The sequence below is a fragment of the Coloeus monedula genome, assembly GCF_965178545.1.
Source record: "Coloeus monedula genome assembly, chromosome: 14".
Classification (NCBI taxonomy): domain Eukaryota; kingdom Metazoa; phylum Chordata; class Aves; order Passeriformes; family Corvidae; genus Coloeus; species Coloeus monedula.
The window spans coordinates 19,335,151-19,349,713 of record NC_138794.1 but is presented as its reverse complement, the minus strand read 5'-3'; the positions used below and the strand labels follow the sequence as shown (position 1 = coordinate 19,349,713).

At 57.5% G+C, this 14,563-nt stretch overlaps 1 protein-coding gene across 1 annotated transcript in view; it reads right to left on the bottom strand.

Annotated features, from left to right (window-relative positions):
• The window catches only part of STRA6 (signaling receptor and transporter of retinol STRA6), a gene marked incomplete at both ends in the record, with an annotated part of 16,938 nt that extends 2,729 nt beyond the window's left edge, over positions 1 to 14,209 (bottom strand). The window contains 14 exons of the mRNA XM_082290644.1: positions 641 to 742; positions 1,404 to 1,521; positions 2,985 to 3,118; positions 4,540 to 4,615; positions 5,560 to 5,740; positions 5,906 to 5,967; positions 6,483 to 6,559; positions 6,717 to 6,784; positions 8,174 to 8,293; positions 10,073 to 10,239; positions 10,331 to 10,470; positions 10,547 to 10,632; positions 11,546 to 11,624; positions 14,085 to 14,209. Coding sequence (XP_082146770.1) covers positions 641 to 742; positions 1,404 to 1,521; positions 2,985 to 3,118; positions 4,540 to 4,615; positions 5,560 to 5,740; positions 5,906 to 5,967; positions 6,483 to 6,559; positions 6,717 to 6,784; positions 8,174 to 8,293; positions 10,073 to 10,239; positions 10,331 to 10,470; positions 10,547 to 10,632; positions 11,546 to 11,624; positions 14,085 to 14,209 — 1,535 coding nt within the window. The remainder of the gene's footprint in view (positions 1 to 640; positions 743 to 1,403; positions 1,522 to 2,984; positions 3,119 to 4,539; positions 4,616 to 5,559; positions 5,741 to 5,905; positions 5,968 to 6,482; positions 6,560 to 6,716; positions 6,785 to 8,173; positions 8,294 to 10,072; positions 10,240 to 10,330; positions 10,471 to 10,546; positions 10,633 to 11,545; positions 11,625 to 14,084) is intronic.
• Between the last annotated feature and the right edge of the window lie 354 nt (positions 14,210 to 14,563).

Below are 14,563 nucleotides of genomic sequence, written 5' to 3'. Positions count from 1 at the left end.
AGGAGCTGCTTTTCTCCTTGGAGATTGAGGAACTGGCCAAAATATGAGGTGGGGGATGTTGGGGTGGAGGCCAGAGGCCCCAGGAGAGCCTGGGGGGTGGGACATCCTGGTCTTGGGTGGTGACACCACTTGGGAGTGAGGGACGGCAGCTGCTGGTGGCCTGGGATGGACATGGCCCCAGGAGAGCCTCACTGCCACACCAGGTGGACACTTGGACACCTCTGTCACCCCAATCTTGGGTGGTGACACCATCTGTGATTGAGGAACCTCTACTGGTGGCCTGGGATGGACACCGACCCCAGGAGAACCTCTGTGCCCTGCCGGGGGGGGACATCCTGGTCTTGGGTGATGACACCATCTCGGAGTGAGGAACCTCTGCTGGTGGTCTGGGATGGACACCAGCCCCAGGAGAACTTCACTGCCACACCCAGTGGACACTTGGACACCTCTGTCACCCTGGTCTCATGTGGTGACACCATCCTGGAGTGAGGAACCTGTGCTGGTGGAGCAGGATCACCCTGGCCGGTGTCACCTGACCGAAATCCAGGCCAAAGCATCTGAAGAAACCTCTGTGGGAGCCTGGAATTGCCCCCCAACCCCAGAGCGGGGACAGGAGGGGACAACGGCGGCGTCCCCGTACCTGTTGGTGAGCTCCTTCCGCAGGGAATGCTGCTCCAGGAACTGGGAATGGGCCAGCAGGTGCTGCACGAGGATGGCCACCAGCAGGGCCAGCCAGAAGGGCCTGGGCGGGAGGGAAGAGCCGGATGGACACTGGGAATGTCCCAAGGCACCCGGAAGGTCCCGAAACACCGGGAAGGTCCCGAGGCACCCGGAAGGTCCCAAAACACTGGGAATGCCCTGAAACACTGGGAATGTCCCAAAACACCGAGAATGTCCCAAACTCTGGGAATGTCCCAAAACACCGGGAAGGTCGTTAAACACTGGGAAGGTCCCAAAACACCGAGAAGGTCCCGAAACAAGGGGAATGTCCCATAACATCGGGAAGGTCCCAAAACACTGGGAATGTCCCGAAACACCGGGAATGTCCTGAAACACTGGGAAGGTCCCAAAGCACCAGGAATGTCCCAAAGCACCGGAAAGGTCCTGAAACAATGGGAAGATCCCAAACTCTGGGAATGTCCCAAAACACCGGGAAGGTCCCAAAGCATCAGGAAGGTCCCAAAACACCGGGAATGTACCAAAACACTGAGAGCGCCCCAAGGCACCGGGAATGTCCCAAAACACCGGGAGTGCCCCAAAGCACCAGGAACATCCCAAAACACCGGGAATGCCCCAAAACACCACCCTGGACAGCAGAAACCTCCGGCAGTGCTGGAAAAACCCCAAAAGGAGCATCCCAAATCCCCTTCCTTTGGGATTTCCAGCCTTTCCCGAGGGCTCACCACATGTTCCGCAGGATCCCGAAGAGCAGGGATCCGGTGCCAGCCTGGAGCGGGATCACCACCAGGAAGGCGAAGGCCACGGAGCAGAGGAAGAAAATCACCTGCTGGATCAGGAGACCTGGAAGGGGCACACGGAGCGGGAATCCGGCATGGAAAACCAGCTCTTTTCCCTGCATTTTTTCCAATTTTTCCCTTTTTTTCCAATTTTTCCCCTTTTTTTCCCTATTTTTCCAGATTTTTCCCGACTTTTCCCAATTTTGCCAAATGTTTTGTTTTCCAATTTTCATGTTTTTTCCATTTTTTCCAATTTTTTCCCAATTTTTCCCGATTTTCCCTGATTTTTTATTTTTTCTATTTTTCCCCATATTTTCCCAATTTTTTCTAATTTTTCCCATTATTTTCCAATTCTCCCCATTTTTTTGGTGTTTCTCCGGATTTTCCCCTTTTTCCCATTTTTTCCCATTTTTTCCCAATTTTTCCTGAATTTCTCCCAGTTTTTCCCATTTTTTCCCAATTTTTCCAAATTGTTCCAAATTTTTCCCAATTTTTTTCCAATTTTCCCAATTTTTCCCAATTTTTTCCCAATTTTCCCAGTTTTTTCCAATTTTTCCCAATTTTCTCGATTTTTCCCAATTCTTCAGATTTTTCCAATTTTTCCTATTTTTTCCAATTTTCCCATTTTTTCTTAATTTTCCCAATTTTTCCATTTTTTCTGTTTTCCCCATATTTTCCCAATTGCTCCAAATGTTCCAATTTTTTTCCAATTTTCCCCAATTTATTTTTCTGATTTTTTTCCAATTTTTTCCTTTTTTCCCAATTTTTTTCCAATTTTTTTCCAATTTTTCCCAATTTTTTCCAATTTTTCCCAATTTTTCCCAATTTTCTCGATTTTTCCCAATTCTTCAGATTTTTCCAATTTTTCCTATTTTTTCCAATTTTCCCCAATTTTCCCAATTTTTTCCGAATTGTTCCAAATTTTCCCTTTTTTTTCCAAATTTTTCCCAATTTTTCCCAATTTTTCCATTTTCCCCAATTTTTCCCAATTGTTCCCAATTGTTCCCAATTTTTCCCAATTTTCCCAAAGTTTTTTGTGTTTTTCCAATCTTTCCAAATTTTCCCCTTTTTTCCCATTTTTTTCCAATTTTCCCAAATTTTCCTGATATTCCCAATTTTTCCAATTTTTCCCAGGTTTTTTTCAATCTTTTCCCAAATTTTTCCCAAATTTTCCCTTTTTTTCCAATTTTCCCAATTTTCCCCAATTTTCCCAATTTTCCCCATTTTTTCCATTTTCCCCGATTTCTCCCAACTTTCCCAATTTTTTCCTCTTTTTTCCAATTTCCCCCAATTTTTCCCCATTTTTCCAGATTTCCCAATTTCCCCAATTCCCCCTTTCCCCCCAGTTTTCCCACTTTTTCATGTCCTTTCCATTCTTTCCCAATTCCCAACCATTCATCCTTCCCAATAAACACCAGATTGCTTTTGAGGAAAGGGGGACAAAACCCCTCCTGGAAATGGGGCAAAACCCAGGGAATGGCCGCTTCATCCCAAAAAAAAAGCGGGATTCATCCCGAATTCCCTTACCCAGGCAGGCGAAGGCCGCCTGGAAGCTGGCGAAGCTCATCCAGCAGACGACGGCGCTCCGGGAAGGCCGCAGGGAGCGGGGCTCGGAAAACACGTCCAGCACGGAGCCCTGGTACAGCGCCCGCAGGTTGGATCTGGAAAGAGATTCCGGCTGCATCCCGGGCCGGGAATGGGGAGGGGGGGGTTGGGAATGGGGATGGGGATGTTGGGAATGGGAACAGGGATGTTGGGAATGGGGAGGGGGATGTTGGGAATGGGGATGTTGGGAATGGGGATGTTGGGAATGGGAATGTCGGGAATGGGCATGGGGACGTCAGGAGTGGGCACGGGGCCATTGGGAACAGGGACGGGGATGTTGGGAATGGGACGTTGGGAATGGGGATGGGGACGTCGGGAATGGGGACGTCGGGAATGGGGACAGGGACGTTGGGAATGGGGATGGGATGTTGGGAATGGGGACGGGGATGTCAGGAATGGAGATGTTGGGAATGGGGATGGGGACATCAGGAATGGGGATGTTGGGAATGGGAATGTCGGGAATGGGGATGGGGATGTCGGGAATGGGAACAGGGATGTTGGGAATGGGGACGGGGCTGTTGGGAATGGGGACGGAGCCATTGGGAACGGGGACGGGGATGTTGGGAATGGGATTTCGGGAATGGGGATGGGGATGTCGGGAATGAGGACGGGGATATTGGGAATGGGGATGTTGGGAATGGGGATATTGGGAATGGGGATGTTGGGAATGGGGATGGGGATGTTGGGAATGGGAGTGGGGATGTCGGGAATGGGGGTGGGATGTCGGGAATGGGAACAGGGATGTTGGGAATGCGGACGGGGATGTTGGGAATGGGGATGTTGGGAATTGGGATGGGGATGTCTGGAATGGGAACAGGGATGTTGGGAATGGGGATGGGATGTTGGGAATGGGGATGGGGATGATGGGAATGGGGACGGGGATGTTGGGAATGGGGATGTTGGGAATTGGGATGTCTGGAATGGGAACAGGGATGTTGGGAATGGGGATGGGATGTTGGGAATGGGGATGGGGATGATGGGAATGGGGACGGGGATGTTGGGAATGGGGATGTTGGGAATTGGGGTGGGATGTCGGGAATGGGAACAGGGATGTTGGGAATGGGGACGGGGATGTTGGGAATGGGGATGGGGATGTTGGGAATGGGGATGGGATGTTGGGAATGGGAACAGGGATGATGGGAATGGGGACAGGAATGGGGATGTTGGGAATGGGGATGGGATGTCGGGAATGGGGACGGGGATGTTGGGAATGCGGATGGGGATGTTGGGAATGCAGACAGGGATGTCGGGAATGGGGATGGGGATTTCGGGAATGGGGATGTTGGGAATGGGAACCAGGACGTTGGGAATGCGGACGGGGATGTCGGGAATGGGGATGGGATTTCGGGAATGGGAACAGGGACGTTGGGAATGGGGGCGGGGATGTCGGGAATGGGGATGGGATTTCGGGAACGGGGATGGGATTTTGGGAACGGGGATGGGATTTTGGGAACGGGGAGCGGGCCCGCGGCCCCACCTGTGTGCCCCGAGCGTCCGCAGCAGCCCGGCGCAGGTCAGCAGGCAGCCGAGCGCCAGCGAGCAGATGTAGCAGACTGCGGGGAAAACCGGGAAGAGCCAAAAAAACCTCCTGGATCCGGGTCGGGATGGGCCCCGGGAACGGGGTTTTAGCGGGAATTGTGCCTCGGGGATGAGGGATGGGCGCCGTGCCTCAGTTTCCCCAGTTTGGGCTCCCAGGTGGGAAGGGGAGATGTGGTGGGAAGGGATGGCAGGGCTTGGGAAAAATCCCTGGAGAGAGCCGGGATGGGGCTCTCGGGAAAGGGGGAGCTGGGGGAGGGATGGAGATGGGAGGGGGAAAAAATGGGATGAGAGAGGTTTGGGGGTCCGGGAAAAGGCCCAGGAATCCTCCCTGGAGGTGGTGGCGTCCCAAGGAAGGATGGGGGGCATCCCTGCTATCCCTTTATCCCTGGAATTCCCTGATTCCTGATATTCCTTTATTCCTGGAATTCCTCCATCCCTGCTATCCCTTTATCCCTGGAATTCCCAAATCCCTGCTATCCCTTTATCCCTGGAATTCCCTGATCCCTGCTATCCCTTTATCCCTGGAACTCCCTCATCCCTGCTACTCCCTTATCCCTAAAATTCCCCCATCCCAGCTATTCCCTCATCCCAGCTATCCCTTCATCCCTAGCCCTTTATCCCTCCTATCCCTTCACCCCAGCTCTTCCCTCACACCCCCCCCCCCATCCAAGGATTTCCACTCTCCAGGGATCCGGGGGGCCCATCTGTTCCATTCCAGCAGATTTCCATCTGCTGCCTCTTCCCTCCAGCTCTTCCCAACGGCTTTTCCCGATGCCTCTTCCCGCCTTGGCACGCGCCAGCCTGGCACCGCCCCATCCCGGCGCCTGCCAGCCGCTCCCGAAATCCCCCTGGAATCCGCCCCATCCCTGACCGCCCTCCGTGCTCGGAATCCTCCTGGAAACCCCTCCCCTTCCTCCCCAAATCCCCCTCTGGAATCGGGATCCGACCGGGAACGCACCTTCCAGCGACCACAGGTAGTGGCGGACGGTGCGGAGCTCCTTTTCCATATCCCCCGGCACGGCCGGATTGTCCGAGGGCACCAATCCGAACTGGACCAGCAGTACCACGATGTCCTTGGTCATTCCCGCCCGGATAATCTGGATGGTGGGGACGAAGGCCACCAGCAGCAGCAGGGCCACCTGCCAGGGAGCGGCCGAGCCGCGTGAGCTCCGGGCCACGGATCCCGAGGGATTGAGGGATTTAGGGCTTGGCCGAGCTCCCCGGAGCGCGTAATTCCGTAAGGAATGTTAATGCCGTTCCCAGTGATCCCGAGGGGACGCGGCCGGGAGTGTCGCCAGTGTCACCTGGTAGACGGCGATGACGGCCATGGCGAGGGACACCACGAGCTTCAGCGGGATCCGGAATCCTGGAGGGAAAAGCGGGAGAGGAGCAGGGATTTGGGATGGTGGGGGAAGAGCGGAGCAGGCTGAGGGCTCACCCAGCAAAGGGTGGAGAGCTCTGGAATGGGATTTCCATGGGGAATTCCTGTTAGGATGGAGAGCTGTGAGTGGATGGATGTCTCATTCCTGCTTTTCCGCGGAATCTTGGGTGACAACAGCCAGGTGCCACCTCCCCGGGACACTCCCTGCCCCCTCCACGGATGGGAAGAGCCAGCAGTGGCTCCACATTCCAGGGATTTAACCCCCTCAGGGCAGGATTTATTCCCTTATCCAACCCCCCCCCCCCCCCCCCCCCAGCTGCTCCCATCCTTCCCTGGCCAAGCTTTCCTAGGAAAACTCCCTGGAAGTGTCCCAGGATGTGACTTGGAGCACCGTGGGATAGCGGGAATGGCCGGCATGGCCTGGCTGATCCATAAATCCCTCCCAACCCCAGCTGTTCCCTGATTCCCTGATCCCGCTGGGATCCCATCCCGCATCCCACCTTCCTCGGGAGCGTAGATGTAGGAGCGCAGGTAGGAGCGGATCCGGGACTGGAGGCTCTCCTCGATCGGCGCCGAGCTGCGGGAGGTGGGAGAGGGTGACGATCCCGGCCTTTGGGAATGGGATGAGCCAGGAATGGGATGAGCCGGGAATGGGATGAGCCAGGAATGGGATGTGCTGGGAATGGGATGTGCCAGGAATGGGATGTGCCGGGAATGGGATGTTCCATCCTTACCTCCCCTTCCGGCCCCGCTTGGACAGCACGGCCTTGAGGTACTTCCTGTAATACCCGCTCCCGGGAATCTTGAGGGAATCAGGGATAAATCCATGGATTTTGGAGGGGGGCAAAGCGTCCCTGTCCCCGCTCGGCCGCCCCTCATCCCTGGCATCTCCCGACGGGAGCTTCCCGGCTCTCGTTGGGATGAGGAACGTGCGATGTCGGGGTGGGAAAGTGGGAAGAATCCGGCCTTGGTCCCAAATCCGCCTGGGATCCTCCTTCCCGCCTGCCGGCTCCCGGCCTGGGGTCACCTCAGGCCACGCCCGGCCGGCCTTTCCCAGCTTCTCCTCCTCTCTTCCCAACAAAGCCCAGGCGCCGCTCCACGTGCCGGGGATTATCCGGGAAAACGAGGAGTGGTTGATGCTGAAAGCCTCTTGTGTAAGGAGCTTATTCCAGAGGCGGATTTCCCCATCCCAAACCCAGTCCTGGGATAGCGACGGAGAACCCCAGCGGCAGGGCCAAAGGAATGTGCGGAGCTCCCGATCCTGATTCTGGTCCTGATCCCGATCCCAAACCTGGTCCTGATCCCAATCCTGATCCCCGTCCCAGTCCCGAACCTGGTCCTGATCCCAATACTGATCCCAATCCCGGTCCCGATTCTGGTCCTGATCCCAATCCCGATTCTGGTCCTGATCCCAATCCTGATCCCAATCCCGGTCCCAATCCTGATCCTGGTCCCAATCCCAGTCGTGATCCCAATCCTGAACCTGGTCCTGATCCCAGTCCTGATCCCGATCCTGGTCCAAATCCTGATCCTGGTCCTGGTCCCAATCCTGATCCCAATCCCAATCCTGATCCCAGTCCTGATTCCAATTATGATCCCTATCCCAATCCCAATCCCAATCCTGATCCTGATCCCAATCCAGACCCAGATCCCAATCCAGATCCCAGTCCTGATCCCAATTATGATCTCTAGCCCAATCCTGATTCTGATCCCCGTCCAGATCCCCATCCTGATCCCAGTCACAATCCCAATCCCAATCTCAATCCTGATCCCAGTCCCGATCCCTGTCCTGGTCACAATCCAAATCCCAATCTCAATCCCAGTCCTGATCCTGGTCCCAATCCCGATCCCTATCCTTGTCACAGTCCAAATCCTGATCCCAATACCAGTCCTGATCCCAGTCCCAATCCTGATCCATATCCTGGTCACAATCCCAATCCTGATCCCAATCCCGGTCCCAATCCTGATCCCTATCCTGGTCACAATCCAAATCCCGATCCCAATTCCAGTCCTGATCCCGGTCCCAATCCCGATCCCTATCTTGGTCACAATTTCAATCCTGATCCCAATCCCGATCCCGATCCCAATCCTGCTCCCGATCCCAATTCCCACCCCATCCCCATCCCCCTCCTGCTTCTGATGTGGGCCCCGATCCCGCTGGGAGCGTGCCCCGGTCCCGGCGTGTCCGTACCTCCCGCTCCGGGCCGTTCCCGCGGAGGCTGCGGCCGAGCAGGGCCAGGTACCAGAGGCTGAGCAGGAGCAGCGACAGCAGGGTGGGGACGTGGGACAGCAGCGAGTAGAGCCGGTGGATCTGGGGGGACACGCGGTCACTGCACCGGCCGGGGGCATGGAGGGACATGGGGTCACTGCCACCGGCCGGGGGCATGGAGGGACACGGGGTCACTGCCACCGGCTGGGGGACATGGAGGGACATGGGGTCACTGCCACCGGCCGGGGGACATGGGGTCACTGCACCGGCCGGGGGACATGGAGGGACACGGGGTCACTGCCACCACCCCAGGGGACATGGAGGGACACGGGGTCACTGCCACCGGCCGGGGGACATGGAGGGACACGGGGTCACTGCCACCACCCCAGGGGACATGGGGTCACTGCGACCGGCCAGGGGCACGGAGGGACCGGGGTCACTGCCACCAGCCGGGGGACATGGAGGGACACGGGGTCACTGCCACCAGCTGGGGGACATGGGGTCACTGCCACCGGCCAGGGGACATGGAGGGACACAGGGTCACTGCCACCAGCCGGGGGACATGGAGGGACACGGGGTCACTGCCACCGGCCGGGGGACATGGAGGGACACGGGGTCACTGCCACCACCCCAGGGGACATGGGGTCACTGCGACCGGCCAGGGGCACGGAGGGACACGGGGTCACTGCCACCAGCTGGGGGACACGGGGTCACTGCACCGGCCAGGGACACGGGGTCACTGCCACCAGCCGGGGACACGGAGGGACACGGGGTCACTGCCACCGGCCAGGGGACACGGGGTCACTGCCACCGGCCGGGGACACGGAGGGACACGGGGTCACTGCCACCGGCCGGGGGACACGGGGTCACTGCCACCGGCCGGGGACATGGAGGGACACGGGGTCACTGCCACCGGCCGGGGACACGGAGGGACACAGGGTCACTGCACCGGCCAGGGACACGGGGTCACTGCCACCAGCCGGGGACACGGAGGGACATGGGGTCACTGTCACGAGCCCAGGGGACATGGGGTCATTGCACCACCCAGGGGACACCGCAGGGACACGGGGTCACTGTCACCATCCCGGGGGACACGGGGTCACTGCCACCGGCTGGGGGCACAGAGGGACATGGGGTCAGTGCCACCACCCCAGGGGACACAGGGTCAATGCCACCACCTCAGGGGACACGGGGTCACTACCACCACCCCAGGGACACAGGGTCATTGCCACCACCCCAGCCAGGAGACACCTCTGGGAGGTGACAAGGGAGCTACGACACCCCAGGACCACTCCAGGGAGGTGACACCACCTCAGGGCCACCTCCAGGATGGGCTGAGGACACCTCAGGGCCACCCCAGGAGGTGACAACACCTCAGGGCCACCTCCAGGAGGTGACACCACCTCAGGGCCACTCCAGGAGGTGACACCACCTCAGGGCCACCTCCAGGAAGCCATGAGACCTCAGGACCATTCCAGGAGGTCACACCACCTCAGGGCCACCTCCAGGGAGGTGACAACACCTCAGGGCCACTCCAGGATGGGCTGAGGACACCTCAGGGCCACTTCAAGGGATCCCTGACATCCCAGGGCCACCTCCAGGAAGCCACAACACCTCAGGACCATTCCAGGAGGTGACACCACCTCAGGGCCACCTCCAGGGAGGTGACACCACCTCAGGGCCACTCCAGGAAGCCACGAGACCTCAGGACCATTCCAGGAGGTGACACCACCTCAGGGCCACCTCCAGGAGGTGACATCACCTCAGGGCCATCCCAGAAGGTGACAACACCTCAGGGCCACCTCAGGACCACTCAGAGAAGCCACCTTCCTTCCCTGTGGGCCACCTCGCTGTCCCTCACCCACCCTCGGGGCCACTCACCTTGGGCGACTGGGGACACTCGACCTTCTGCCACACGTGCACCAGGCAGTGTCCCCAGGCCAGCAGGGACCCGGCCAGGTAGCCCAGGCGGTGGCGGCTGGTGGCGCAGGCGAGCAGGGGGAAGTAGAAGGCCGGATAATAGAGCAGCGCCAGGATCTTCCAGTACTCTGGGAAAACGGGAGGAAGGGCGGGATGAGCTCGGGGCAGCACGCGGCCATGGCCCCGAGGGTGCCACCGTGGGGCCGGTGGTGGCCTCACCGCGGGCGCCGTGGGACGAGGGCGACGCGAGGGGCAGCGGCTCCTTGTCCAGCACCAGCTGGCACAGGGACGAGAAGAGGATGCCGAAGACGGCCACGGCCGGCCCACGGGAGCTCTCCTCTTCCAGGAAATTGGCCGGGCTGGAATGGTGGCGGCGAAGGATGAATTGCTGGGAATTCCGAGCCCCTTTTTACCCCAGGGATGGGGAGGATGTACCTGAGCAATCCCGGGACGCCGTTGCAGCAGCTGTGGTGGAGACGGCGGCGCTTCACCAGGAAGGACAAGGCCAGGATGACGGCCAGCTGGGAAAGGGAGGGGAAAATCCATGGAAAAGGGGTGCTGGGAGCGGTGGGAATGGTGGGAATTCCAATGGAGGCATCAATTCCATAGAAAAGGGGTTCTGGAATGATGGGAACTCCATGGAGGCACCAATTCCATGGAAAAGGGGCCCTGGGATGGTGGGAACTCCATGGAGACACCAATTCCATGGAAAATGGGTCCTGGGAGTGGGGGGAATGATGGGAATTCCAATGGAGGCACCAATTCCATGGAAAAGGGGTTCTGGGATGGATGGGAATGGTGGGAATTCCATGGAGACACCAATTCCATGGAAAAGGCATCCTGGAATGGTGGGAACTCCACGGAGGCCCCAATTCCATAGAAAAGGGGTCCTGGGATGGATGGGAATGGTGGGAATTCCATGGAGACACCAATTCCATGGAAAAGGGGTCCTGGGAGTCGTGGGAATGGTGGGAATTCCATGGAGGCACCAATTCCATGGAAAAGGGGTCCTGGGATGGATGGGAATGGTGGGAGCTCCATGGAGACACCAATTCCATGGAAAAGGGGTCCTGGGATGGTGGGAACTCCATGGAGGCCCCAATTCCATGGAAAAGGAGTGCTGGGAGCGGTGGGAGTGGTGGGAATTCCAATGGAGGCACTAATTCCATGGAAAAGGGGTTCTGGAATGGTGGGAACTCCATGGAGACACCAATTCCATGGAAAAGGGGTCCTGGGATGGATGGGAATAGTGGGAACTCCATGGAGACACCAATTCCATTGAAAAGGGATCAATAAATCCATGGAAAAGAGCTCCAGGGCGTGCCGGGAGCGATTTGGAAGGAATTTTGGATTTATCCCTGAAATCTCAGGATTTTTTGAGGGGAATGGCCCAAAAGTTGGGATGGGAGAGGGGAATTTTGGTTGGATACTCACAGAAATGGGAGCCATGCAGGTGTGGTACATCCGGGGGGAAACAGTGGGGTGGCACTCCGGGATAACGCCAGGAAAAAGGCTGGAAAAGGGGGGAAATCCCAAATTTGGGATGGTTTGAGGTGGAAAAGGATGGGAAAAATGGTGGAAAATGGGGAAAATCCCGAATTTGGGTGGGTTTGAGGTGAAAAGGGTGGGAAAAATGGGGAAAATGATGGGAAATGGTGGAAAATCCCGAATTTGGGTGGGGTTAAGGTGAAAAAGGGTGGGAAAGTGGGGAAAATCCTGTATTTGGGATGGTTTGAGGCGAAAAATGGTGGAAAATGGGGAAAATCCCAAATTTGGGATGGTTTGAGGTGAAAAATGATGGGAAAAATGATGGAAAACGGGGGAAATCCCAAATTTGGGTGGGTTTGAGGTGGAAAAGGGTGGGAAAATTGAGGGGAAAATCCCATATTTGGGATGGTTTGAGGTGAAAATGGTGGGGGAAATGGTGAAAAATGAGGAAATCCCATATTTGGGATGGTTTGAGGTGAAAAGGGTGGGAAAAATGATGGGAAATGGGGAAAATCCCGAATTTGGGTGGGTTCGAGGTGAAAAATGATGGGAAATGGGGGAAATCCCGAATTTGGGTGGGTTTGAGGTGAAAAAGGGTGGGAAAGTGGGGAAAATCCTGTATTTGGGATGGTTTGAGGCGAAAAATGGTGGAAAATGGGGAAAATCCCAAATTTGGGATGGTTTGAGGTGAAAAAGGATGGGAAAATGATGGAAAATGGGGAAATCCCATATTTGGGTGGGTTTGAGGTGGAAAAGGGTGGGAAAAATGATGGAAAATGGCGGGAAATGGGGAAAATCCCAAATTTGGGTGGGTTTGAGGTGGAAAGGGATGGGAAAAATGAGGGGAAATGGAGGGAAAATGGGGAAAATCCCATATTTGGGATGTTTTAAGCCGGAAAAGGATGGGGAAAATAGTGGATCCCATAAATCACATGGAATCCTTGGGAATTCCTTGGGCAATTGATCCCAAAAGCTGTGGGGTCCCACGGGGATGGGGATGGGCAAGGAGATCCCAAAGTTTCTTCGGGGAAGGTTTGGGATGAGGAGAATTCCCTTGGGATGGGATCATCTCCGACTTCTCTTTAGGATTGTCGGGGGTGGGAGCGGACTTTCCCAATGGGAATTCCACGGATTGGATGTTTTGGGGGGGAACTGGGGAAAAAGGAGGGGGATCCGTGGGTATTCCCGCTGCCGGATCCATCCCGGCCCCATAAAAACCCCGGATTGCCAGAGGGGCCAAAAACCGGGAATAAATCAGGGAATGACGGGGACGTTGGTCCGTGGGAAGAGCAACGGAGCCGGGACAGGGGGACCCTTGGGGACACCTGGGGACATTTGGGGTCACTTGGGGAGGTTTGGGGTCACTCGGGGTCCCTTGGGGTCATTCAGGGACACTCGGGGACAGTCAGGGACATTTGGGGACCCTCGGGGGTCCTTGGGGACACTCGGGGTCACTCGGGAATACTCAGGGACCCTTGGGGACACTCGGAGACACTCAGGGGACATTTGAGGACCCTCGAGGACCCTCAGGGTCATTCGGGGACACTCAAGGACACTCGAGGACCCTCGGGGACACTCGGGGACACTCGGGAACACTCGGGGACACTCGGGGTCACTCGGGGGACACTTGGGGACACTCGGTGATATTTGGGGGTCACTTGGGGACCCTTGGGGACGTTTGGGGACCTTCAGGGACCCTTGGGGACACTCAGAGACACTGGGGGACATTGGGGGACACTCGGGGACACTGGGGGACGCTCGGGGACACTCAGAGGCCCTTGGGGACACTGGGGGACATTTGGGGACATTCAGGGACACTGGGGGACCCTTGGGGACACTTGGGGACATTTGGGGACCCTTGGGGACACTCGGAGACACTCAGGGGACATTTGAGGACCCTCGAGGACCCTCAGGGTCATTCGGGGACACTCGGGGACACTCGGGGACACTTGGGAACACTCGGGGACACTCGGGGTCACTCGGGGGACACTCGGGGACACTCGGGGACATTGGGGAACACTCGGGAACACTCGGGGACACCCGGGGACATTCGGGGACACCCGGGGACATTCGGAGACCCTTGGGGACCCTCGGGGACAGTCAGAGACATTCGGGGACCCTTGGGGACACTCGGAGACACTCGGGGTCACTCGGGAACACTCGGGAACACTCGGGGACACTCGGGAACACTCGGGGTCCCTCGGGGTCACTCGGGGACACTCGGGAACAGTCAGAGACACTCGGGGTCACTCGGCAACACTCGGGGACACTCGGGGACATTGGGGGACACTCGGGGACACTCGGGAACACTCGGGGTGACTCGGGGACACTCGGAGACGCTCGGGGACATTGGGGGACACTCGGGAACACTCGGGGACACTCGGGGTTTCTCAGAGACATTCGGGGTCACTCGGGGTCACTCGGGGGACACTCGGGGACACTCGGGAACATTCGGGGGCACTCGGGAACACTCGGGGTCACTCACTCGTCGCTGGGCGCGGCGGACTCCGTGGATTCGTAGATGTACCAGTCGGATCCCAGGTCCTCATCCAGGAAAATTCCCGGATCCAAGGGGAAATCCCGAATCCCGGCGGAGCCGTTGGACGCCATGGCCGCCCCCCCCCCCCCCCTCCTCCTCCTCCTCCTCCTCCTCCTCTTCCTCCTCTTCCTCCTCCTTCGCTCCCTGGAAAAGTGGGAGAGACTCGTGGGATCTGGGAAAAGCGGGATGGAGGCGCCGATCCCGCAGGTTTGGATCCCAAAATCCCAAGCGGGACTCGCGCTTTTATGGGAGCCGGAGGAGGGACGAGGCCGAGCCCCCCCACCCCCCCACCCCGCCCTTCCCAATCCCGAGGGATGATCCCGCTGATCCCGGCCGCTCCCAGCCTTTGTTTGGGTTTTCCAGGAGCTCTTAGGGCTGGAAAAGCAGCGCAAAGGTCAGGGATTGCCCCATCCCAAGGATCTGGG